The following is a 23,804-nucleotide window of genomic DNA, read 5'->3' as shown; positions in this document are numbered from 1 at the left end:
AGTTACTTACCAGGAGAGGCAGTTACAGTGTATAATTTGGGCTCTTCATAGGAAAATGATAAATTGCTAAAGTCAAAGAATTGCAGGGCAAAAGTGTAGGCCTGATGGTTTAAAGTCTGAAAACACACCCTTGCAAACATAATTTCACTGAAATGTTAACAAATTGCTTAGAAGCTCTTTTAAAAATATCCTTCTTTTGACAGACCAAACAATATTTGATGGTCTTGATCCAAATTACATTTTTGTGATCAGAATTTTCACAAAGACTTATTTTTTCATCTCCGTAATTAAGATACACAAAATGCACCAATGAAACAAGGTTATGAAAAGTATTTGTAAAATATTCTACACAAAACGTTATTTCAGGTTGTCAGGCAGCAGAGAACCAGTCTTGAAGCCTTGAGGAAGTCCACTAAATCCACACTTACACCAAATTGTGTATAACAGTTGGATGGTTTCAAATGAGCTCATACAGGAAATGTAATACCAGAACATGAACATGTGCTATAAAGATATTTCCAAGAAAATGACTGATGTGATAGTGAGAAAATGTCTTTGCTAGAAAACAGTTCTGGTATGGGCAAACAGGGTATCGCGGCAACGACTCCAGGCCTTGTGGGTGCGTTAGTTCCAATAGTGTATCAGTCCTTCGGTCAAGAAAGAACTCGCACACCAATGTTGCCGATGCAAATTTTAACCCAATCAGTGCTTTGCTAGAAAACAGAAATTATTATCTGTAATGGGCTTCTTGGTTGGCACTTTAGTAATGCACACAGAACTGCAATAACGGAGATCACTGATAAAGTAATAATTGAATGATCATTTAACATGTTAATATCCCTACACAGACTTACATTAAATAGCCATATTGTTTGAATGGAGGCTGAATTAGACAGTACCTCTAAAATGTTCTATTTCTCCAGAGCTGGGACAAAAGTAATAACAAGGTCACAAACAACAAGAAGAAACAACAAAAAGGTCACCACTGAACAAAACAAACCAGTAGCCTTAATCACATGAAGATGAAAGTAGCCTTAGTCATTACAAAATGATGAAATAGTAGCCCTAATCATAAAAACTGCATCCCAGCATCTGCTATAAAGAATGAGCTCCTCTTCACTCCCCTCGTCCTGGTGGTGGTACACGCCACAGAGAACACAGGCCTTCTGTCCTTTAAAATGTCACTCTTTGAGAACACCAACCTGTGAGTGACCAGTCTCTGCCACGCCCGGCACAGGTATGGCTTATCAAAGTCAACCACGGTGCTCCATCGGCGAGAGTTTGAAGATGAGGATGATGATGAAGGTGATGGTGCCTCACACGGTCTGGGTGCTGTGCTACTGGATGCTTCAGATGACCCATAGTTCCTCATAACGGCGTGCACGGTGGCAAAAACCACAATGCCATAGTCCCTGCGAAGCCGATCTAGGAGCTGGGCACACTTCCGAAGGTTGGCCTCCTGCCGGGGCACGCTCTCCCCACCGCCGCTCCGGTCCTGCCAGTAGAAGGCGGAGATGCTGTCCAGGACCAGCAGGCCCAGAGCGGGCCTACTGCTGAACCAGCCCTCCAGGTAATGAAAGCTGAGAAGCATCTGTGCCGAGCTGCTACAGTGGACCACAAAGAGCCTCTGCAGGCATGCCTTCACCGTCTCCTCATCACCCTCTTCTTCCTCAGTGCCCTCCTTTGGATGCTTCTCGCTTGCGGCCCCCACTGCCAGCTGAGCCAACCTGGCCTCTAGGATGGTCACCAGACGAAGTGTGTCAAAGTGGAAGTCGGTGTCCACAAACATGACCTCTGCCTCCAGGCCCCCATGCTTTGTTGGCAGGATGCAGCGCACGATCAGGTGGTACAGCATCTCGGTTTTAGCAGTGCCCTCTGTGCCATGCAGCTCCACAATGTCTCCTGCAGAAACGAGAAGAACCCATATTGTTTAGGATGCAAGAAAGTCAGTGTTTTTTTTATAATGAATCTTAATCTAGAATGTCACACTGTTCAACAATGTGGCCACATCAACTATCTAAATGCAGTTTGTAGTAGCCTCTCTTCTCATCTTGTTAAAAAGTTGGCTAAACCAAACAGCGGGGTCCACTGGCCTACTAGACATTCGAACTTTGCCACCAACTCTGTTAGGTCCCAGAGAGATGGAAGATCTCTTTAAATGGGTGGTAGCCAGCCTACGAATATACCTTGTAATGGTCCACAATCTTCAGGAAATAGTTGGGGCTCGATGTCCTTCAAACATCGCCGTCCTTCAAGCCTCGCAAACAACTGTAAAAACAACCTTTGCTGGTATCAACAGAATGACAACAAAAAAAAAAAAAACACTGGCCAGCGAGAATATGACATCTGGCTGAATGGCTAAGTAACGGCCTAACTGATTCGATTTCGACCAACTCGGTGTTTAGGTTGAAAGCATCATTTCTGCCAATACGGTGTTTTGGGTGAAAGCAGCAGGCTGTGTTGACAGTGCAACAAGAGAAGTCAAAGACTACAAAATGTTTGATATACACAAAGTAATTGTGTTGATTATAAATCTAACCTAGACATAGGCCTACACATTTATGTAGAAACAACAAACTATCTCCTTACCTGAGCACCGGTTTCAGACATGCTGACATTTCTTATCCCATTTTATTTTTCGCGCACAAAAGTCATCACACTGCAGCTTCACTTCCTCTAATGTCAGCAACTATTACCGTAGTGTTAGGAGTATAAGCACCTCTCCTAAACGGCAACCTGATTTTTGTGTTGAAATAGCCTGAGTCTGACCTGACGAAACGTGTTCACCGGACAACCTTGATATCCAATCCAATCAAACAATTCGAATGAATAACCATATGTTTTGCATAGGCATTGTATTTTTGAAATGTAATGTAATCATATAAGAGCAAAATCAACTGACATTTCACATGTGCACATTTGGAATTATTCATAATAGCCTATCACAGAATAATTAGGCTAGGATCTACAGGAGAACTTGCCCAGGAGCTAGATGCCCACACGAGCCCACAAATAAACCTGATTATGTTGTAGAATCTTATGAAATATTTCAAAAGGGAGAGGGAAATTACAACAGCACCATCTACTGTCGGGGAACAGTGAAATGCTATGTTTGGCAGTAATCACAAGACCCTTACATTGTCTGTTATCAATTGTTCGCGAAATGAATAAACTGAAACTTTTAAGATCTCACTTTAAAAGGGTGATATAGCCATATTCAGAAAGCCACATGGTGGGTCTTGGCTCTATTATTATAAACAAAAACTAATAGTGTTTGATAGGCTACATGTTGTTTCTGGAAAAATAGTAGCCTGTAGACATTGATAAATTAGACTAATAAGGACAACTACCAGAATGTCTTTGCCATTGTTCTAACCCAAACGGGCATAGGCCAGTAGCTACCAACTGGAAAGCTTTCCGGTGCGGTTCTATTTTTTCCGCGTTTCCTTTTGACTCGGGAAGTACTCGCACTGTCATAGGGAGAACTAACGGTGCATGCGATAGCCGGGCACAACCAGTTCATCGACCAGGTCTGTAAATTACTGTTCGAGTTTACATTTGTATTTAGCCTACATTGTATTTCAATGCCTATTATCCTGTAAATATTAAATGATGCGCCTTAAGGCAAATTTATAAATGGTCTGTTTTAGGCGATTGTAGCAGCATCGTCAGCATGGCAGTACCCCTACCTCCCTGCGTGATTGACTGTGGGACGGGGTAAGTTTGTTTATTTCAGGGAGCATGTCCTCTGCGGCACTGCTCCTTATAACACAACACTGGTTTGTATTTAGTAGCCTACATTAAAGGAAGTAACGTTAGTCTAATAGGCTACACAACATTTTCCCTGCTGCAGCTGAGGTTGCACATCATATTCGAATAATATGTAGCCATTTATGTACAGTAGCATAATACAGACAGAGAATCACTGACATGACAAAATAAATAATGTTTTACAAGTTTTATCAAACATATGTGTTTTCTATTTTGTAATGTAATAACCCTATTTTACATCTCTGTTTTCACATCTTATCACCAGTGGCACATTTCCATAATAGGAAAATGGGTCATGTGTGCCTCCAACAAGAGCTGTCACTGTGCTAGATTTTTGTGCTTTGGAGACTGTCATTTTCATCAGTGATGGTCTACTGTAATTCTGGAAAATGAACTAAAATCAAGATTGACAAAAACAAATGGTTAACAATGAAAGTAATGAATATATCACTAATTCCTGTAAGGTGCATCTGACTTGCAAAGTGAAGAACTGAGTAGCTGGCTAAACAGATGAGTTTTCAGGTATAGCAGTGCATTCTGTCCCCCCTGTAAGTGAAAATGGCACATTTTGCCGGAGGGCAAAACAGCGGTGATCAAGGTCATTTGTAATTAGTTGGAGCTTGTTTTTGGCCGCTTTGGAACAAACCAATTTCCACTGAACCCACTTTTACCCCCTCTCAATCTGTTAGGCTCCAGTTTTAATGAAAGAGCTTATACAAGACCCATGACTTTATGTTCATAATTGATGGGAAAGGTCTGAGATTCAAATATCCCATTAAAAGTTTTCACTTTTCTACACTTTTTTGAAGGGACAATGAACTATTTAAGGACCATCAGGACTCTTTATGTTATTTTGAATAAGACATTATCAAAATGAGGCCTTATTAGGGAGTTGCTGTTCCTGTTTGACTTCAGGTACACCAAGATTGGATATGCTGGTAACACAGAGCCACAGTTTATAATGCCATCATGTGAGTACAATTACATTTTAAATCAAATTGCTGGAGGCAAATGCTGTATCTTCTGTTGGATGATGTTGCTACATTGTAGATTGGCTTCAATGCAGAAACATTCAAGCAATAGAATAATTAATGTTTTTCAGGGTCCCATTTAGTGTGCATATTTGATTTTAGCTTTTACTTGTATGACTGTATTGAGGTTCTCTAAAGTACACATTCATGAATGATGGAGCTTAATCTCTGCACTTGTCTAGAGCATATCAATCATCTGGTACTGTTAAGTAGCCTATTGGTCTTTTCTATATTTACATGAATTAAAGACTATCTATCTATCGGTATTCAAGTCAGAATTCAACTCTTTTTTTAAGCGTAATTAATGTGCAATCATACAGACTTCACCTTCAGTGAGAGAGATACAGTACATGTGGTGAATATAATGCCAAGTTGTTCACCTTCAATTTGATACCAGTGAGCTCTTTTGAACCCAGCTTTCAATTAAACCTGGCCTGGGGGAGAAGCTAATGAAAAGACAACTGAGTTCCACATTTCATCATTGCCGTGGCCAGGTTACCTTGAGCGTGTTCGCAGATATCCAAAAAAAATTCTGCGCTCGCTTTGTTTATGGAAAGAATCGTCTAGCTTGGTTTTTCGTCACAATTTCAGATGGTGTCAGCTTTTTTTACCTCTGAGTATGATGGCCTCAGTGACAGTCCATTTTTGCTCAACAAATAGAAGGCATCAAAATGAGATTGACTGTGGCGTATTCTATAGCAGTATTGTTGTGGTGTTTCCTCAGGCATAGCGATCAGGGAGACAGCCAGTGTTGGAGACCAGGCCCAGAGAAGGCTGATGAAAGGTGTGGATGACCTGGACTTCTTCATCGGAGATGAGGCTATAGACAAGCCCAACTATGCAACCAAGGTGTTGTGTGTTAAAAACTGTATTTTGGAACCACAGTTTGGAACTGTATCTTTGATAATGTTTGGGATGATGTTTATGGGAAGTTGCTGCCTGTCCTCACCTACTTAGATGTATTTGTGTGGTACAAACCACTGGAGAGTACTGTAAATAGTTCATTGTTTGACTCAAACTGTATCATCAATGCACCATCAACAGTGCATGTTTTACACTTAATTATTGATTTCTAGTCAGGACAAAACACGCACATGCCATTAATACTCATTTAGCCCTATATATTTATTTTTTACCTGCCTTTGTCTTTTGTCTTTTTCTTTCTTTCTTTCATTTATTTTTGTGTTTTTTCTTGATCTCCCTGTCTTTCTCTCTGAGATAATATTTTTTTTATCAGAGCACAGGGTCATATTCAGTCTCTCTCAGCCATATTCTCACTTGCTGTTCCTCTGTCTCCAAAAGTGGCCAATCAGGCACGGTATCGTTGAGGACTGGGATCTGATGGAAAAGTTCATGGAGCAAATCATCTTCAAGTACCTGCGGGCTGAACCTGAAGATCACAATTTCTTAATGGTGAGGGGAATCAGACAGAGCTAAGGGTGTGCTCTGCTCCATGTCAGGTCAATTATGGTTGTGTGTATTTTTGCTGTATCTTACTAAAGTACTTCATCATTAAGCTTTTGGGTTTTACTTCATCAACACAGTTATTTAGCATTACAGAGAGACAGGAATGTAAGACATGTGAACAATGTAGAACGCTTCTGAATGAAACATCAATGTAGCACTTGACAATGCTTCAGTAATATAAGCATTGATTTTGATCTGCAATGTCTATGCTTTGTGTATCCTAAAAGAAGCAGGACTTACCGGTACTTCATTATGCATTGATAAATTGAATGCATTCTCAAGCAAATATGTCTGTTAAGGGTATTTGGTGTTTTCAGCTCATCTGGCTAAATAAATCTTTAAACTCACCTCAGTCAAGTTATGTCTATGGGATAATAACACAGTATAATTATTTTACCTTAAAATAACAGCTTCAAACTAATTTTGATGACACACTGATTTACACTAAAGAAAACTATATCCAGAGTCTCTGATATTGCCAATGCGTGTCTGGAACAGTACACTATGTAATATTGTTATCACGGGAGCATGACTCTTTTAGTTGTTTTTTAGACAAATTGGGTAGCCCCTTAGAGTGAAATGGATACTTACAGTAGTACATTGAAAATGAATGAAAAGGGCAATTCCTACAGCATGTTACTTTTAATAAATCTGTTGCAGTTGCACTGACCAAACCTGAGAGTTTAACCTCAAACCCTGCGTTGGATGCATGTGTGTCTCTCTCAGACAGAGCCTCCTCTGAACACCCCTGAGAACAGAGAGTATTTGGCAGAGATAATGTTTGAGACCTTCAATGTGCCCGGATTGTACATTGCAGTGCAGGTACGTTTCTCATAAAGAGTGTTGGGAGGAATCAATAAAGAAAAGCCTTGGTCTTAAAACCACTCAGGGAAATAGACTTTAATTCAGTTTTATGCAATAAAGCATGTTTATGTCGTAAAATTTGCTCATAAAAGCTTTTCAGGCCATAAAGCCCTGATGACTCAAATTCCAAAAAGCTGATGAAAAAGTTTGAAAACTTAAGTGAATTAAATATAGTTTGATACATTCCCAAGATTTTATTGCGTACCCATTTTTTTAAATATCTGATTTTATTTTTGTTGGCGGTGTTTTTTATTTTTTCAGGCAGTGCTTGCCCTGGCGGCCTCTTGGACATCACGCCAGGTCGGAGAGCGGACGCTGACGGGCATAGTGATCGACAGCGGAGATGGAGTAACTCATGCCATCCCAGTGGTGAGCTCAATGCCCTTCACTGCCACTGAATTCGTTATTTGTGATGACTAACACTAACACATTATGAATACAGAGAGTCTAAACACTGAGCTGGGTGTGTTACTGTTTCTTACTGTAGTACTGGGCAGTGACGACACTCACCTCACCAATGGAGCCAGTCTTCATTTGCCTCCCCCCCAGACATGCTCCTTAATTTACTCTGGCTGGTTGTGAGAGAATTTCGGCTGAATTTGGAGGGAATAATAGTTTGAGTGTGTCCAGAATGTGAGGTGCCCAGTGATGAACATGCAAAGAACTGTGGCTATATGCGTTGCATTTGCATCTCAATGCAAATCCCTATGAAGAAGTCGCTCATGCCATGGAAGGGGGTTTACTATTAGTCGACTAATGGTGGAATCTGTGATGTTCCACTTACAGCATACTGTCTGCAGTTATATAAATGTCAATTAAGAGTACCAAAGCCCTCATATTATTGGTCCATTTTATCACAAAGCACAAGTTTTTATAGAAGGGAGGTGGTGAAAGAAACTGCTATTGTTATCGGTGTGTAATATACACAAAAGGTGAAGTGGAATATTAATTGAAGGATGTGAAAATGAAATTATGTGTTTTTGTAGCCTGTTAGGAAAAAAAATCACATGCAAACTGTAATATTCTTATGAGAGCACCGCTGCTGAAAAAGACAATATTGTGTTTCATGGCAGCAAAAATGGTGCTTGTTTCAGAAACAAATGTTTATTTCTGTGGCTTACTTAACTTCTAACTAATCTGTACAAAGAGAGTGAAGACACCCAGTCTGTTCATGGAAACACTTCTCTTAGAAAGAACAGTCACATTAAGGTGAAGTGAGAGGAAGAAATCATACAGAACTGAGCGCATCACACCCTGTAATACTGTGCTCTCATGTCTACCAGAGTTCAGTGGACCGACTGGCAGTGTAAGTATGAACTCCTGCCCCGATCTTCACAGATGATGGAGAGAAACGTGACTCATGTGGAAATCTTGGTTACTGCCCACTTGTAAAGCATAGTCAGAGAAGCTCTCCTGTGATAGTTCAATGGAGCCCGGGGCACCAGTACTGTAGCTTAAAGGGGTGGTTCAGGATTTTGGACATAAGACCTCATTTCCAAGTAAGCAAGTGTGATATTCATCAGTGGAGACTGTTTTCAACACGTTTCATCCAGTCCTTGTAATTGCAGAGTTCGCAGGTGCTAGGCTAGCGCAAGTCAACGGTATGTGCTAGCCTGCCACTAAAGACAGTCTTACCCACTCCAAAGTACACCCGAGGCAAATTCCAGACAATCGATGTAAATGTCTGTGTTGATAGAATAGTGTAAGAAATACAACTACCCTCGCATCGCGTTGCAATAGTTATACTTTGGTCCCTGAAGTTGGTAGTAGTCATTTTGCATCTCAGCAGTGGACTGATATTACCAAGGCTACTACTAAGTATCCCCATTGGAGTGCGCTTTACTGTTTACTTTTCGGCGCAGTACTACTAACCGGAGAAAGTATTATTCCGTCGTGGTAAGAAACTAGTCCCTCAAAATGTAATGCGATCGTTGGAATGCAAGGATAGAATAACGTTATAAATAACAGTAGGCCTATCAATACAGACATTTACATCGATAGTCTGGCGTTATAATTTATTTGCCTCGGGTGTACTGTGGAGTGGGTAAGACTGTTTTTAGTGGCAGGCTAGCACATACCGTTGACTTGCGCTAGCCTAGCACCTGCGAACTCTGCAATTAGAAGGACTGGATGAAACGTGTTGAAAACGGTCTCCACTGATAAATATCACACTTGCTTACTTGGAAATGAGGTCTTATGTCCAAAATCCTGAACCACCCCTTTAATGGTTATTGATGCCCCCCCCCCCCCCCCCCTTTTAATCATGAGCGAATGTCTAGTGTTCGTCCTTTACTGTTAGTTGAGAAAACAGCTGCAACTGTTGTGGGTAGTGAGTTTGAGCGTATTCTTGGTCTTCCTGTATTTTGGCAGTAGATGTGTAAATGTGAGCCTCCTGTAGAGGTTGTGCTAGTGCGTGCTGTCCCTGTAGACAGATTGTTACACTAAAGAGTTCAGAGAGCATTGCAGTGTGCTTGAAAGCTGCTAACGGTGCTGTTATTTATTTATAATGCATATGCAATTAACATAGAACATGGGCACTGATGCAGTACAAATATACAGATGGTGTGCAGGTTTATTTAACCTATGCCTCTCTCTCTCTCTCTCTCTCTCTCTCTTTCTCTGTGTGTGTGTGTGTGAGTGTGTGTGCATGCACTGTGTGTTGTGTTCCCTTTTCATATGGTGTGCTTTTGTGAGAGGATTGCATTTGTTTTGGTGTGTGTGTGTGTGTGTGTGTATGTGTGTGTGTGTGTGTGTGTGTGTGTGTTTGTGTGGGTGGCTTGTGTGTGTGCGCGCACTTGTGCATGCATGTGTTCTTGTTCACCTGCAGGCAGAGGGCTATGTAATTGGCAGCTGCATAAAGCACATCCCCATCGCAGGCAGGGACATCACATACTTCATCCAGCAACTGCTGCGGGAGAGAGAGGTGGGCATCCCCCCCGAGCAGTCACTGGAGACCGCTAAAGCTGTGAAGGTAGGTCTCCCTCTCCCATCCTCTCTGACCCTTCCTCTCCCTCTCCCTCTCTCTTTCCCTCACACACACACACACACACTCTCACACACACTCTCTCTCTTTCTCTCTCTCTCTCTCTCTCTCTCTATCTCTCTCTTTGCTCTTTCTTTCCTGTCTTCATCCATCTCACTTGCTCTCCCTCTCTCAAGGTAGGCCTCTCCCTCCCCTGCTACCTTGTGACCTTCCCTATTCCCCCTCAGTAGACTACTGTAAGTGAATTGTGATTTTTACACGCTTGGCAGTGTTTTTTATTTTTTTATTTTATTTTTTATGTGTGTTGTATCGTGAGTCACACACTTCTTTTGGCAACTTTTGAGAAAGTACACTGTGCTATTTTCTTTTATTTTTCTCTTTTTATGTTTATCATTTTCAGTGTAGCACAAGTGTTCTTTTCCCTTCCACTCCCCTCCCTTCCTGTCCCCCCCCCCACACACACACACACACACACTGTGTATGGCTCTCACGTGGCTCCTCTATTCCTCTTTCTTTTTCACTCTTCGTTTGTGCCATTCTGTTTTCTTCTTCTAAAAGCTTCCTCTCACTATCTCTGAGACTCTGATATCTCATATGCACACACATGCACACGCAGACACAGAAACAGGCGCACAAAGTCTCTCCCTCTTCTCTCTTCTCTCTTGTCTCTGTCTCTCATTTCTCTCTCTCTGTTTCTCTCTCACTCTCACCCTCACAGATAATACGCTGTGTAGCTGTCTATCTTACAATCCTTTTAATAGTGATCTTATCAGAGAGTGTCGGTGTAAAGATTACAGCAGTATATTTCAATAATGCAGCCTTACAGGGAGGAATCTGATATGTGAATTACAGTCCACTGATAAGCTCACTACACATACCTACACATCACAAGTCTGACCGCTGCATGCTGCTTGCTGGCTCTCTTTCTCTGTCTTGAAAGCCCAACAGGCACAAGTAAACATGTGAAGTGAAAACCTTTGGTATTGTGTGAAGTGTAGTGTGGTCAATGCCACACTGCAAAAACTGCTTATCTAACAAAATCTAACCAAGTGTTATTAATCTTATATCAAGATAAAAAACACTAGTTGGTATTGTTTTAAGTATAAAGACACTTACCTAGCGCTTTCTCATGAAATCATTTGACTTAAAATAGGTCAAACTTTTCTTAAATTAGTACATCTCATCCTAAAAACAAGCGAATTTGTCTGCCAGTGCGTTAAGCAAATTTGTCCTAAAAACAAGCAAATTTGTCTGCCAGTGCGTTGAGTAAATTTGTCTTGATAAGACTTCTTAAAATAAGTCAAAGTCTTCTAAATTTAAGTCAAAATGATCTTTCGAGAGAGCGCTAGGTAAGTCTTTTCATACTAAAAACAATGCCAAATATATTTTTTGATCTTAATATAAGATTATTAACACTTGGTTAGATTTCATTTTTTGCAGTGCATTTAACTTTGTAACTAATACACGGGTTTCCCGTTTACCAACAAAACTAGATGCGCGCACAGCCGTGGGGCAGAAGACGCTTGGTGGCCGTCCACAACGTTATAAACTTAACCTAAATAGTCGGCTGCTGTAAGCTACAATCGGAATTTTTTTGTATACCCCTGTTGTCTCAATGATAATAACATCTCATTTCAGACTATATTTCAGAGTTTTTCGTTCATTTGCATTATTATTATAACATCGTATTTTGTCATTTTTGGCGAAGACATGCATTCCGTTAGGGATATTGAACATACTGAACATTGTCTAACCATCGTGATTTCGAATTGGGGCAGTTTTCAGCACAAAAACTAATTTTATTCTTTTCATGGAGAGCACTGCTCTGTTCTGTTCTATGGTGCTTTCTGCCTCTTAGTTGTGCACGCATGTTTTTGTGACATTGCATAGAAATCCATGTATGGCCCCAGCTGTGGCGCTGCTGGCTGGGGCGCCTTCACCGTGCGCTAGGCGGCCCGGGTTCGATTCCCGCCCCGTGGTCCTTGCAATGGCGAAAATTTGGAGCCAATCACCGTTGGTTTTGAGGCGGGCTTGTGGCTGTATTTTCGTTGAAGCTCTGTTAGTACGTCATACGCTTCGTTGATCTGATTGGTTGATTTGGCCTGTCTATTACCAACATAGATAAAAAAAAGTTCTCCAATGGAAAGTTCCCAGATGGATATGCCGAGCAAATGCGAAGCATCTGGTGGAATCAGGTTAACCATTGACATAATCAGCTGTAAAAAATGCACTGTCATACTTACAATCATGTGTAAGACTGTTCTCTTCCATGAAGCCTACCCCTTCTCTCTCTATAAAAGTCTTGATTAGTTTATGCTCTCCATTTGAAGGTGATACATGGAAGTAACACTAAAGTAGAAAATATTGTCTTTACGCCTTTACAGATCCCGGGTGCAACATGCAGCGAGTTTGTGACTGACATCAGCCAGTTGTGTATTGTTTTATCTTTTGTGCTGTTGTGTAGTTTTAGATAGGCTTGGTTGGCCTCGGTGGCAGAACATGTTGTACCATGAAGGAGGGCCTCTCTGAATTAGGCTTGGGTTTTGATCAGCCACTGTGGGGGATCCCCTACCTATTGCACAAAGAAAGAAAAGACCTCTCCTCAGTATGTCTGAAATTAGGCATGTATTTCTTTTTGAAAGTGTACAGAACTCACACACACAAAATGCAAAGACTTCTCATCTGGCTTGAGAAAGAGACCCAGAGAAAGAAACAGCTGTTAACTTGCTCAAGGCCTTTCCCTCCTCAACTAAACCTGCACTTGTGTGATACCTTGCTTGCCATGACTTTGACAGTGCCGTGAGCAGTCTGCTGACAGCTGTCAGCTTCAGGGTTTTTGTTCAGTTAATGGATGATCCATTTGATGCCCTTAGGAAAGGTTCTGCTACATCTGTCCAGACATTGTGAAGGAATTCACCAAGTACGACACGGACCCCGGGAAGTGGATCAAGAAGTACAAGGGAATCAATGCTATCAGCAAAAGCGAGTTCCACATAGATGTCGGATATGAGCGTTTCCTCGGACCGGAAATCTTCTTTCACCCAGAGGTAACACGGTATATGAGTAACCAAATGTATAATTGCAGTATTTACTTTGTCAGACATTAGTGAAGAAAGCACTCTACACAAAATGACATCCGAAAGTGCTGTTATATTTTCTAAATTGATCTCATCAAGCACACACTGGCGCTTCAACACATCCTGATTTTTTGTTATGATTTTGATTTCTGTTCCCTCAGTTTGCTAACCCAGATTTCATGCAGCCCATTTCAGACGTGGTGGACGAGGTGATTCAGAACTGCCCCATTGATGTGCGGAGACCCCTGTACAAGGTAAAGCCCCCTCTCCCCCAGCTCTCTCTCTCTGCAGTTAATAAGTACTTTGGAAACATAGGGCCCTCAAAAATGTTGAGCATGAGGATTCAGTTCATAAAGACCTAAAGCAATGAAAAGGGCATTCTTAGCGATGTCAGTGGGGTATGCCTCTGTCAATTAATGGGTTTTATTCACTGTGGGCATGAATACCATGTCCATGTCCTCCCACTCATGTCATTCTATCATTCAACTTGCTCATGTCTGTTTCAATAGAAGGTGCTGTAGGCAGTGAGTTTCATACTGATCCATTTGAGTTGGTGTACTTCAAGTGAAAATGATTTTAAAAAAATGGTAGCAGTGAAAAGAGTGAAGGGCCTTTGGTGGTGTGTGTTGCTTGAGTTGCAACAGTGCCTATGTGCTCTGTTGTGACATATAGTCTCCACCAGGGGTCATTGTTGAGCCATGGTTTTGGACTCAGCTGAGCCGTACCCGGCGCTTAGCAGCTCAGTGCAGCGTGTGAATAAAAGCCGCTCATATAATGCCAATGAATCATGCAACACCTCTTTATCTGCTGCTCGCGTGTGCCGTTGACCTTGTGAAATCACAGAGAAATCTGAACTTTTGCACCAGTCATGAAAGTAATATAAAAAGTTGCCTATACTTCTTTGTGTTGAAGGAGTCAAGAAGAGCTTCTGAAGTGCTGAAATTTGAGACTTCTCTGAAACTTTGGTCATTCAAAGTAAAACTGTGGAATAGCAGATGTTACACTGACATCATTTATTTGCCACTGAAGACATGAGGCTCAACTGCGAGATGGATTTCCCATCGTTTATACATTTGATTTGCACAGTTCCAATTATCATGCAGAGGCAATCTCACTCTCTCACCAATATTCAGATTTATGCAGTGCATTTGACCCTGGACCAATGGTCAAAAAGCATGCAAAGCAGTGAACACTTTCGAAGAATACAAACTATGTTTGAGCAAAGACTATATTGATGCATACCTTCAACATATTAATCACAAGCATTGGGGAGTTCCAAACGCTAGGTTACCTTGCCCAAAGGCATGGAGTGCTATCATGGTAAAACTTTATTGTACATCTGAAGTTTTATCATTTAGAGTTATGATATTTTGACTGGGAAATGGCGTGTTAATTTACTGCTGGCTAAAAAAAGACATTTTTATTATAGCTCTTTAAACAATCAGTTGTTGACTGATTGACTGTTGATGTGTCAAAACCGAGTCACTCAGGAATTGTTCTGCAAGAAGAGCACATTGTTGAGATAATCACATGACCTCGCTGGAACTCCCTCTGCTGCTGCGAGTCTGACAGAAAGAGAAAACTGATTTCACTGACCGCAAATTTAGTGGCTACATTTCTGTCGTTCACGATATGAAAATGATACCCTACAATTTGCATTTCAATTTCTTTCCTTTTCTTTCTTTCCTCCCGCCTGCTCTCAGGAACACAATTAGATCTCGGACAAAGCAGGCTAAGGAAAGCTCATTTGTTTTGTTGCTGGTACTGAGGCACCAGAAACCATTGTTGTGGCCATAAGTATCTGAATCTTTTGCATGGCCACCCTCTGTGGTCAATATTGTTCCCCTGTCAGCATGCTGTGGCAGTATCTGTAGACCGTTCAGCTGTCGTCACAGGTCCCCAGCCTCTGGTATATCTCAGCATTCTCAGCTACCCAATTTCTCTCGCTATCTGTGCCTGTGCCCTGTGAATGCTTGTAAAGTTTACTGCTCTGGAAGAGAAATCCACTTTAAACCTCCCGTTGTTAACTGACTTCAAAAAACAAAAACTCTCATAGGTATATCGCTTCATTCCTTACAGATACAGTAAATGCACTAGTGAGAAAGCTTTCTAGTTTGCAAGTCTGTCTGGTATAAATATTTCCTTTACTCTAACTTCAGGATACATACATACATACATTTCTGTGTTCTCAGTGCCCAACCACCGCCAGTCTCCTCTGTGTGAAATGAACACCTCTCATCTGTAGAGAAATGTTCCACCTGCATGCTCCAGCCTCCCTCTAATCTCTCCTGCTGACACCCATAATAAACGAATAGCTACCTGGATGGATGGATGGATGGATGAACATAGAGAGAGATGTGGAGGAATAACATTGCATTTCTGAATTCTGGCATTCTTTCTTTTTATGCCTTCGTGCCAACGACAGCCGTGGCATTATGTTTTTGGGTTGTCCGTACGGCCTACCGTGTGTCCGTCTGTCCGCCTTTATCTCGCTTGTGCCAAGGCACGTGCTTCACATTTGGTAAGGATGTTCTGTTGGACTGGATGGATTGGAAATATTGAACTGATTAGATATCTGAAGTCTGGGGTCAAAGGTCAAATGTCCAGGTCACATTGACCATGAAAGTCCCATTCTTGTGAACGCTATATCTCAAGAATGCCTTGAGACATGTATATCAAATTTAGGGTCCGTCCCAATTCTCCCCCCTTAAAACTTCCACTTGGTTTTGATTGCCCTCAACATTAAAGCCCCCTCGACAAGGGAAGTGGAGGTGAAGATCTTTCCCTATGAATTGGGACACCACTATATGCAAATTAGCGTAGCGAACGTGCTCACCTACGTCACGCGCAGCGCCGACGTGTCTACCGGTAGTAGCCTGCTACTATTTTCATTCAGGAACATGCCCGTTCCAGCGGTCATCGTTGTGTGGGCTGTGCCGGTCTACGTCTGGTTAATCAACAAAGATATGCGTGTTCATGTGAATGCCAGAACACACACCTTAAATATTGACGAAACTACCCAGATCAGATATATAACGTTATTTGATGGGCAGACTCTCTCAAAGCACTCAGCAGATATCATGAACATCGTCAGATAGCTTCGTGAGATATTTTAACATTAGTCCATCAGATGTGCATCAAACTAACATATTCCAACAAAGTTAGACATTTTAATATGCTTATTTGCGAAAATATATGAAAAATGTGGCCGGCTCAGTGAGCTTGCACGGTATCCTGGGTAATTTCATCTCCCACTTCGTTTTAAGCCTGCATCGGTCCTGGCTATATTTTGAGGGTTGATTTTAAGGGGAAAATTACACTTCCCCTTGCTCCCTAAAGTAATGGGACACCCTAGCCCTACACGTGCACGCGCAAAAACGAGGGTTAGGGCAAAAATCTAGGGGTAGGGGAGGTATTGGGACGGGCCCTTAGTATCGCTTTCCTTGGACTCTTAAGATGAAGTGATTTGATTTTAAACAAAGGCCAAAGTTGAAGGTCACTCTGACCACATGTATGTCCGTTTCACACGAACACGATATCTCAAGAATGCCTTGAAGGACGTTTTTCAAATTTGGTATGAACGTTCACTTGAATTAACAGGTCAACTGGCTAGATTCCTTTGAACTCTATTTTATATGCATTACAAACATATATATTATTTACATACACAAGGCCTCGCCATACGAATGAATGCCATCCAGAATCATACCACGACAATGCGAAAATATCCCTCCCCAGACAGTGTCTCACCTCAGCCCAATCTAAACAAGAGGATTTATCTCTCACCAAGTTCGTTAACTAGGGATTGACCCGCTGACTGCGCTTTGATGACACAGGGATATGCACGAGATCCCTTGTTATCACAGAGCGATCGATGCCTCTCTCAGGTCACCGAAAGGGCCCCTCCGTTCTCCAATCCTGTAATTACTCCAGTGGTCAGCAGAATGTTTTCTCTACAGAGCAGATATCAGCATATTCAGATGCAGTGGAGGCTGGTTTCTCCAACCAACACATCATGGATATGAACCTTTCCTTGCTGAAGTACAGGTGCAGGAAATGTCAACTAAAAGACATGGATTTATTATTAGTCGTTGACTTTTGAAGGATTGATTCACTTTTGAGGCTGTGACACAAGTTGTTTTTCATTTCATCAGGCTGTTATTCGAGAGCAGGTCTTTGTTGAGTTATTTGTAAAACTCAGGCTTGGTGGAAGATAAGGTCCGGTCTTCTGTGCCTCTGCGTAGTACCTCTGCTCTTTTGTGTTCTACAGCTGCCAATTTCATCTTATCTCTCTGAACTGTTACGTATATACTTTCATGATTTCTGCAAAAGGAAACTTTTGCAGGACACCCACCCCCCAGGCAGTGGCGTAACAAACCAATGGTGGGCACAGGTGCGAGAGCACTATGCGGGCCCATACCAACATATTCTGGCCCAGGATGAATTAGCTCTGATACATGCAATACACATTAAGGGTGATTTCAATTGTTTATACAAAGGGCCTGAGGCACCGAAGTAGTTTAGTAGTTACATATTACAATTTCAAATAAAAAACACACGACTACATCGGATGCATTACATGTGAAAACATTAAAAATAATTTTATTAAAGCCTGCAGGCCATGGTAATCTAATATTACTGCATTAACAAAAACTCGCATGGAATTATGGGAACACTCAATGCGCTCAATGCGCTTCTTCAACCCTCTATTGAAACTGCAAGCGTTGCTTGCTTATAAACTCGCACTGCGCAGAAACAAAACTTAATGTAGCCTAACTTATTTAACCGTGCAGAAACCAAATAAAATCATTCATATGCATACAATCCCCAATATGTTTGAATTAGGCCATTAGAAGAAGGCCATCTTACGAGCCTTTCGTTGTGCAAAATCGTTAACGATGTTCCCAATATTTAATGCTCTGGCTCTCGTATTTTCAATGGACAGGATAGCTAACCCACTGAGCCTCTCCTGCCCCATGCTGCTCCTTAGGTAGGTCTTAATAAGTTTGAGTTTAGAAAAAGATCGCTCAGCTGTTGCCACAGTCACAGGCAATGTCAGAAACAACATGAGAGCAGTACACACTTCCCTGAATGTGGATGTTACACTGTCATAATCTACCACCAGCATTTTGGCAAGTTGAAAAATAGATGACTTCTGTGAAATCTCTGCTTTAAAGCAAGACCTGAATGAGAGGAGTTGTGTTGGGAATGTCGGTGCAATGTCCCTGCTATAATGGTCTGACAAACGTCTTGCCTTTTCAAGCAGTTCATCATCACCTGAGGACGTAAAGACTCAAACACATGACAAGTTTCCCGCATACTTGCAAATCTTTGGGAGAGCTGACTGATTATGATGTCCAGAGTTGCATTAAATTCCTGCGCTCATCTTCCGATAGTTCGTCAAAGTGACGCTTCACTCTCCGTGCTCTAACATTTTCAAATGTACTCTGAACCCCCCATTTATTTGCGAGCGTCTGCGCTGTAGCCTTGGCCTGGTCTAAGGCACGCCGGTAGTCAGAAAGGACCTGTATAGAATTTTCCGCGGGGGTTTCGACGGGCCCCGGGAGGTCACGGGCCCTGGTGCAACTGCACTTGCTGCACCTACTATAGTTACGCCACTGCCCCCAGGATCAATCAAATATCTGTCTCCTCTTCAGAATCAAAAGCTACAAGATAATTAATTCAGTGGAATATAGATGTACATAAAAAATGTAGCCTAAAAGTGAACTCTCCTTTGAAGTCCTTTTGATGTCAAGGTTACACGTCTGAATTTGTCCGGATTGCATCAGGATATAGCTTTGTTCTATTCTTCAGGGGCATCCCAATCAAACCATATGTGTTCCCCTATTCATAAGTGTGGTATCCATTAGGTTGTATGACGTATTAATAGCAGTTAGGTCAACTGAAGAAGTAAATAAATAATGTGACTAAATGCTTGAGTGAAGTGCATGAACAGTCTAAACTCTAAACTGAAGATTAAAGTTTAATGTAGGGTTAATGGTTGCTCTTCATATTTCTCTGTAATCCAGCATATTTCCTTCCATATTATATGTAGGTCAGTAGAATGTGCTGATATACTCTGGTCATATGTATATGCATTCTGTGTGTGCAGAACATTGTTCTCTCAGGAGGTTCCACCATGTTCCGTGACTTTGGCCGGCGTCTTCAGCGAGACCTGAAACGTGTGGTGGACGCCCGTCTGCGCCTGAGTGAGGAACTTAGTGGAGGGAGGATAAAGGTCAGAGGTCAACATGCTCTGCATGATTGGGGTCAAAGAATAGTTGAAGGGTCTGAGTGGACAAAAACTAGCTGCTCCTCGACTCATAAGCGTTTGCATGACTCAACCGATTGGCACTGCTCCATGACCATTATATTATAAATAACAAAACAAGGACATTTCTTGTACTCTACCTGGTCATTTTCTAACAATTGTACTTTAAATGATATGGTAATTGTAGGATTAAGGTAACCTTGGGGACTAAACACACACAGATACACTCACGCACACACACACACGCACACGCACACACACACACACACACACAAACACACCCAGACACAAACACACTCACTCATGCATGTGAAAATAGTAGTTACTATCCAGGGGAGGGCATGGCTGTCTGCTGTGTTTACCCAGCTTTTTGACAGAAGGGAAACTAATGAGCTTGGTTTAGATAGGGCACTGATTCTGTAAACGTGTGTGTGTGTGTGTGTGTGTGTGTGTGTGTGTGTGTGCTCAGTTGTGCATCTTTTTGTGGCAAACCACAAGCATTCGTGCATTAGAGTGGCTGTTGTTTTTGTTGAGTCTTGCTTGGACGCTGCAGGCAGTGGTCTGGTCCAGGCTGGCTCCAGCGCTCCACCTGACCCCACGAGGCCGTGCTGCTGCAGAGCTGTGGGTGGGGTGGTCAGAGAGGTGCTGTTTACTGAGTTCTCTTCCTCTCTTCCCCTCGTCAGCCCAAGCCCTTAGAGGTGCAGGTCATCACCCATCACATGCAGAGATACGCCGTGTGGTTCGGAGGATCCATGCTAGCCTCAACGGTAGGTAGCGCTAACACAGATGTACACACTCTCTCCTCATTGGCAGGAGACAGGAAAATTGATAAGCCTGAAGGCATCCAATATACATATAATTATGCTGTATTTGTTGAGGCAGTTTTGATGAATTTGGAATATGTGTATGTATTCCGCAGATTAGCTCCAATTAAATAAAAAAATGTTTAAATCAAACACTTGATACTTAATGCTGAATGTGTGCTAACATTTGAGAGTAGTGTAGAGTCTGTCAACACATCATTTGTTTTGTAAATAGTGAAATGTATTAGGGGGTTGATGCAGATTTATCGGTCAGATGCACTCTTGACTGTTCTTCATTATACAGCCTGAATTTTTCCAAGTCTGCCACTCCAAGAAGGACTACGAGGAGTACGGCCCCAGCATCTGTCGCCACAACCCTGTCTTTGGCATCATGTCCTAATACTGGACAGGCTGTCAGACTCGCACCCTTCTGTCGCACGCACTCGAGACCTGCATCCTGTCATCCGTGCTGCTTCTACCTTTGAGTGTCTCCAAGTGCTCCAGTGAAAGCCGCACACTTTCTATATACCACTGTGGACTGAGGATGAGTTTCAAAGCTCCGAACAGGCGCCAGGTGATTTGTTGGATTCAGATCCAGAGTGTTCGCGGAAGGGGAGAGGTAGAACACACACTGAATGTTCAATGTTCCAAATGCAAACATCAAAGGCAGAGGAAAAAACGGAAACAAAAACACAAGAAACACACACAAAAAAATCCTTCGACAAATGAATAGAAAGTACTTCAGGTGAAGCCATACAATGATGACTGTTTTCTTGCATTGAATTAGTTTCTGTGTTATGTTCCCCAGCATAAAGGTTAGCTTCAGATCCCAGTCTGCACGAGATTGTATTGGAAGACACTCTAAGCTTGAATTGTAGCACTACCAGACGTACGAATGAATAGAATGTCATGCTTTGAAATTGTATATACAAGAAATAGAGACATAATATAAATATATATTGTATGGCAAATTATCTTCAGATTAGTTTATATTTGTATTAAAAGCAAATAGTTTATCAGAACTTGGGTGGGGAGATGGGTACACTTGAAATAGAGTATATTCACAACAGAGTGAAAGTAAGTTCAATTCTATTTATTAAATTATTTTTATCCGGCATATTTCAAAGAGAAAAGATTGACTTTAACTTGTATGTAGAGTATATATCACCCATTCGTTTTACTTATTTTACTTTGTTTGAATGGAAGACAAATATCACAACTCCTGGAGTTGTACAGCTTGATTTTGCCTGTGACTGAAATGAAAGCTGCTGTGCAAAGCTGGGGGAAATAAAGTCACTTCTCAACTGCAGCTTTTGCATTGATTTCCTTTGTCACCTTCTGATTTGTAAACTGCAGCAATAAGAGACATCATCCTTCTTTTGCCCTTCGCCTACTTTCATTCACTGGTTGACAACTTAGTGTAACTTTGACTTGCTTTATGTTAAAGCTGCCAGCACTTCTTACTTGTATTCTCCCTCTCGCTCTCTCTTGCAGTCACGGTGGCACACACACACACACACACTTCCTCTCTTTCCCTTTTTCCTTTCTCTCTCACTCACACACACAGACACACATTCACTCACCCTCTTTCCCTCTGCCCACGGCTAAAAGCGGCATCTGATTTTCCTGCTATACTATCTCCAGCTCACTGTGCAGCACCTTGGCCTCAGACACAGAGCCGTGCTGCCGGAGCGGGGCTGGGTTAAAGCCCGGAGTCCAGCCCGCTTCTCAGGGAGCCATCAGCTCTCACCAGAGCCCCGGCCCTCTCCGCTCTGTAATCCCGGTCCTCCGCACGCCCACCACAGCTTTGATGGGGATCACACCCCCTGGGTGGGCCTGTGAGTGCTTATCTCTCTATAGGGGGCAGTGGTAGTGTAGTGGTTAAGGAGCTGGGCTAGCGTGCAGTAGCCTGAAAGTTGTCGGTTCAATTCCCAGCTTCCACCGTTGTGCCCTTGAGCAAGGCACTTAACCCCAAATTGCTCCGGGGACAATGTGATCCTTTGTAATATAGCTGACATATGTAAGTCACTTTGGTCAAGAAGTGTCTGCTAAATGTAATGTAATAAATAATAATAATAATAATAATCTCTTATTACCCCATCCTGTCCGCCATTGCAACCCCCCAACACCCCACCCCTTACCCCCAACCCACCACACCCCACGCTAAGCCCCCCTCAGGCTTCAATATCGTAAGTAATCGGGTCTGCATCCAGCGTATAGTGTGTTTCTTTTTTCAGCTCACTGTATAATGTGCGAGTGAAAAACGGCTGTGTACTGTACGCTACAGTTGTTTCTTGTCTCTGGCTTTAATTAGATTTCTTCCATCGTTGGCAATTGAATCTATTGCTGAGGCTTTCATTCACTCCGTAATGTGTAGGTGTCGCGGAATTATTATCTCACCGGAAGCCTGGCTTGCCTTAATGATCATTATCTTGGATATTTCTCGTGAATATTTCTTGGCATTAATTTGGCAGCTCCCTGACTTAGCTGGCCCCCGTGTGTCGTAAAGCGGTGAGACGAATAACACATGCTGCTGAAGCCAAATCAATGTTTTTCTTTTTAAATAGCAAAGCCTGTGCTCTGCATGTTACAGTAGCTCCAATAGATGGAAGGAAACTTTTGGAATGGAGATTGCATTACTCAGTTCAATGTGCCAACAGACGTGTTTGGAGACATACTGTGAAGTAAACAATGCTTTGTTTCCATCTTTGATATCTCTTAAGATTATATCCCTGTGGATTTATTTTGATGGTAAATTTGACCATGATTCCTGCTTGTTACTTTTCCACACTTTCTCTTTCAGTTAAATGAGATTAACTGTGACAACTGTTTTTGTGTGAAATCTCACGCTGGTGTGGTTGTGTACGTCTCAAAACTGTCTGAGCTCGGGTAAAGAGATTCATAGACGTAGTCTAAGGCTCTGAAAAAAAATGTCCCACCATTTTAGATTTAAAAGAAAACACCTACTACCAAAAATAACTCCCACTGCTTAAAAATAGCCTGCAGAGAAAAAAGCCTCTCTAAATATCTTGTAAATGTCTAGAGGTAGTGTCTGTACTTTGTACTATTTGTTATTTGAGTATTTTCGAGTCTGAAGACAGAATCTGTTAAATCTGTATCTGGTACTGGACATACAGTAGATGGGCATGCTCATCTTGATGCAGCACAGTGCAGCATCTCAGAATACATGTAAGGCGACAGCATCGATGTGAGAACATTGTTACTGTGTGGTTGCATCATGTTGGCTTAATCTGATCTGATCAAGGCCCAGCCATGGCACAGCATTTTTAGAAAGTGTCTTTTTTGGTGAAATACTTTACCCTCCTCTCATCTGGGACAGGTAGTCTTCTGCCAGCGTCTCCTTTGGTCTCCCCATGAAGTCTGTGTAACATGTCAGCTGAGAGGTGAGATGGGGGGAGGGGTCTTCTGATATCACAGAGAAGAAAGAGACTACTGACCACCCGCTAGGAGAGTCACATTCACATTCAGAGCTGCCAAGGACGTGGCATTCAACCTTTAATCTCCACAGGGTAGAGG

The 23,804-nt window shown here is 42.1% G+C and overlaps 2 protein-coding genes across 2 annotated transcripts; one reads left to right on the top strand and one right to left on the bottom strand.

Annotated features, from left to right (window-relative positions):
• Positions 1–242: 242 nt before the first annotated feature.
• xrcc2 (X-ray repair complementing defective repair in Chinese hamster cells 2) lies at positions 243–2,646 on the bottom strand. The gene is made up of 3 exons (XM_076291340.1): positions 2,590–2,646; positions 2,187–2,268; positions 243–1,902 (listed from the first exon to the last, which is right to left on the bottom strand). Exons 1-3 carry the CDS (start codon positions 2,608–2,610, stop codon positions 1,070–1,072), a joined length of 936 nt encoding a protein of 311 aa, XP_076147455.1. The 5' UTR covers positions 2,611–2,646; the 3' UTR covers positions 243–1,069.
• Positions 2,647–3,484: 838 nt separating this feature from the next.
• actr3b (actin related protein 3B) lies at positions 3,485–21,555 on the top strand. Its single transcript, XM_076290787.1, has 13 exons — positions 3,485–3,530; positions 3,651–3,717; positions 4,687–4,742; positions 5,527–5,651; positions 6,105–6,215; positions 6,996–7,091; positions 7,395–7,502; positions 9,961–10,104; positions 12,990–13,163; positions 13,355–13,447; positions 19,306–19,431; positions 20,148–20,231; positions 20,572–21,555. The coding sequence occupies exons 2-13, from the start codon at positions 3,674–3,676 to the stop codon at positions 20,665–20,667; spliced, it is 1,257 nt and encodes a 418-aa protein (XP_076146902.1). The 5' UTR covers positions 3,485–3,530; positions 3,651–3,673; the 3' UTR covers positions 20,668–21,555.
• Positions 21,556–23,804: the final 2,249 nt, after the last annotated feature.

Source organism: Alosa pseudoharengus, unplaced genomic scaffold (genome assembly GCF_046254945.1).
Source record: "Alosa pseudoharengus isolate Yale_2024_CS ecotype anadromous, Long Island Sound unplaced genomic scaffold, YU_APseudo_1.1 YU_APseudo_1.1_scf_18, whole genome shotgun sequence".
Classification (NCBI taxonomy): Eukaryota; Metazoa; Chordata; class Actinopteri; order Clupeiformes; family Clupeidae; genus Alosa; species Alosa pseudoharengus.
Note: the sequence above shows the minus strand (reverse complement) of the source record. Positions and strands in the feature narration are given on the sequence as shown.

Excerpts from the sequence above, each read along its gene's own strand:
- xrcc2 (XM_076291340.1), bottom strand. The coding sequence starts at position 2,610 with ATGTCTGAAACCGGTGCTCAG. Across the intron at positions 2,269-2,589 it reads TGTCTGAAACCGGTGCTCAG|TTGTTTGCGAGGCTTGAAGG; the intron begins GTAAGGAGATAG and ends TTGTTTTTACAG. Across the intron at positions 1,903-2,186 it reads AGATTGTGGACCATTACAAG|GAGACATTGTGGAGCTGCAT; the intron begins GTATATTCGTAG and ends TCGTTTCTGCAG.
- actr3b (XM_076290787.1), top strand. The coding sequence starts at position 3,674 with ATGGCAGTACCCCTACCTCCCTGCGTGATTGACTGTGGGACGGG. Across the intron at positions 6,216-6,995 it reads AAGATCACAATTTCTTAATG|ACAGAGCCTCCTCTGAACAC; the intron begins GTGAGGGGAATC and ends TGTCTCTCTCAG. Across the intron at positions 13,448-19,305 it reads TGCGGAGACCCCTGTACAAG|AACATTGTTCTCTCAGGAGG; the intron begins GTAAAGCCCCCT and ends CTGTGTGTGCAG.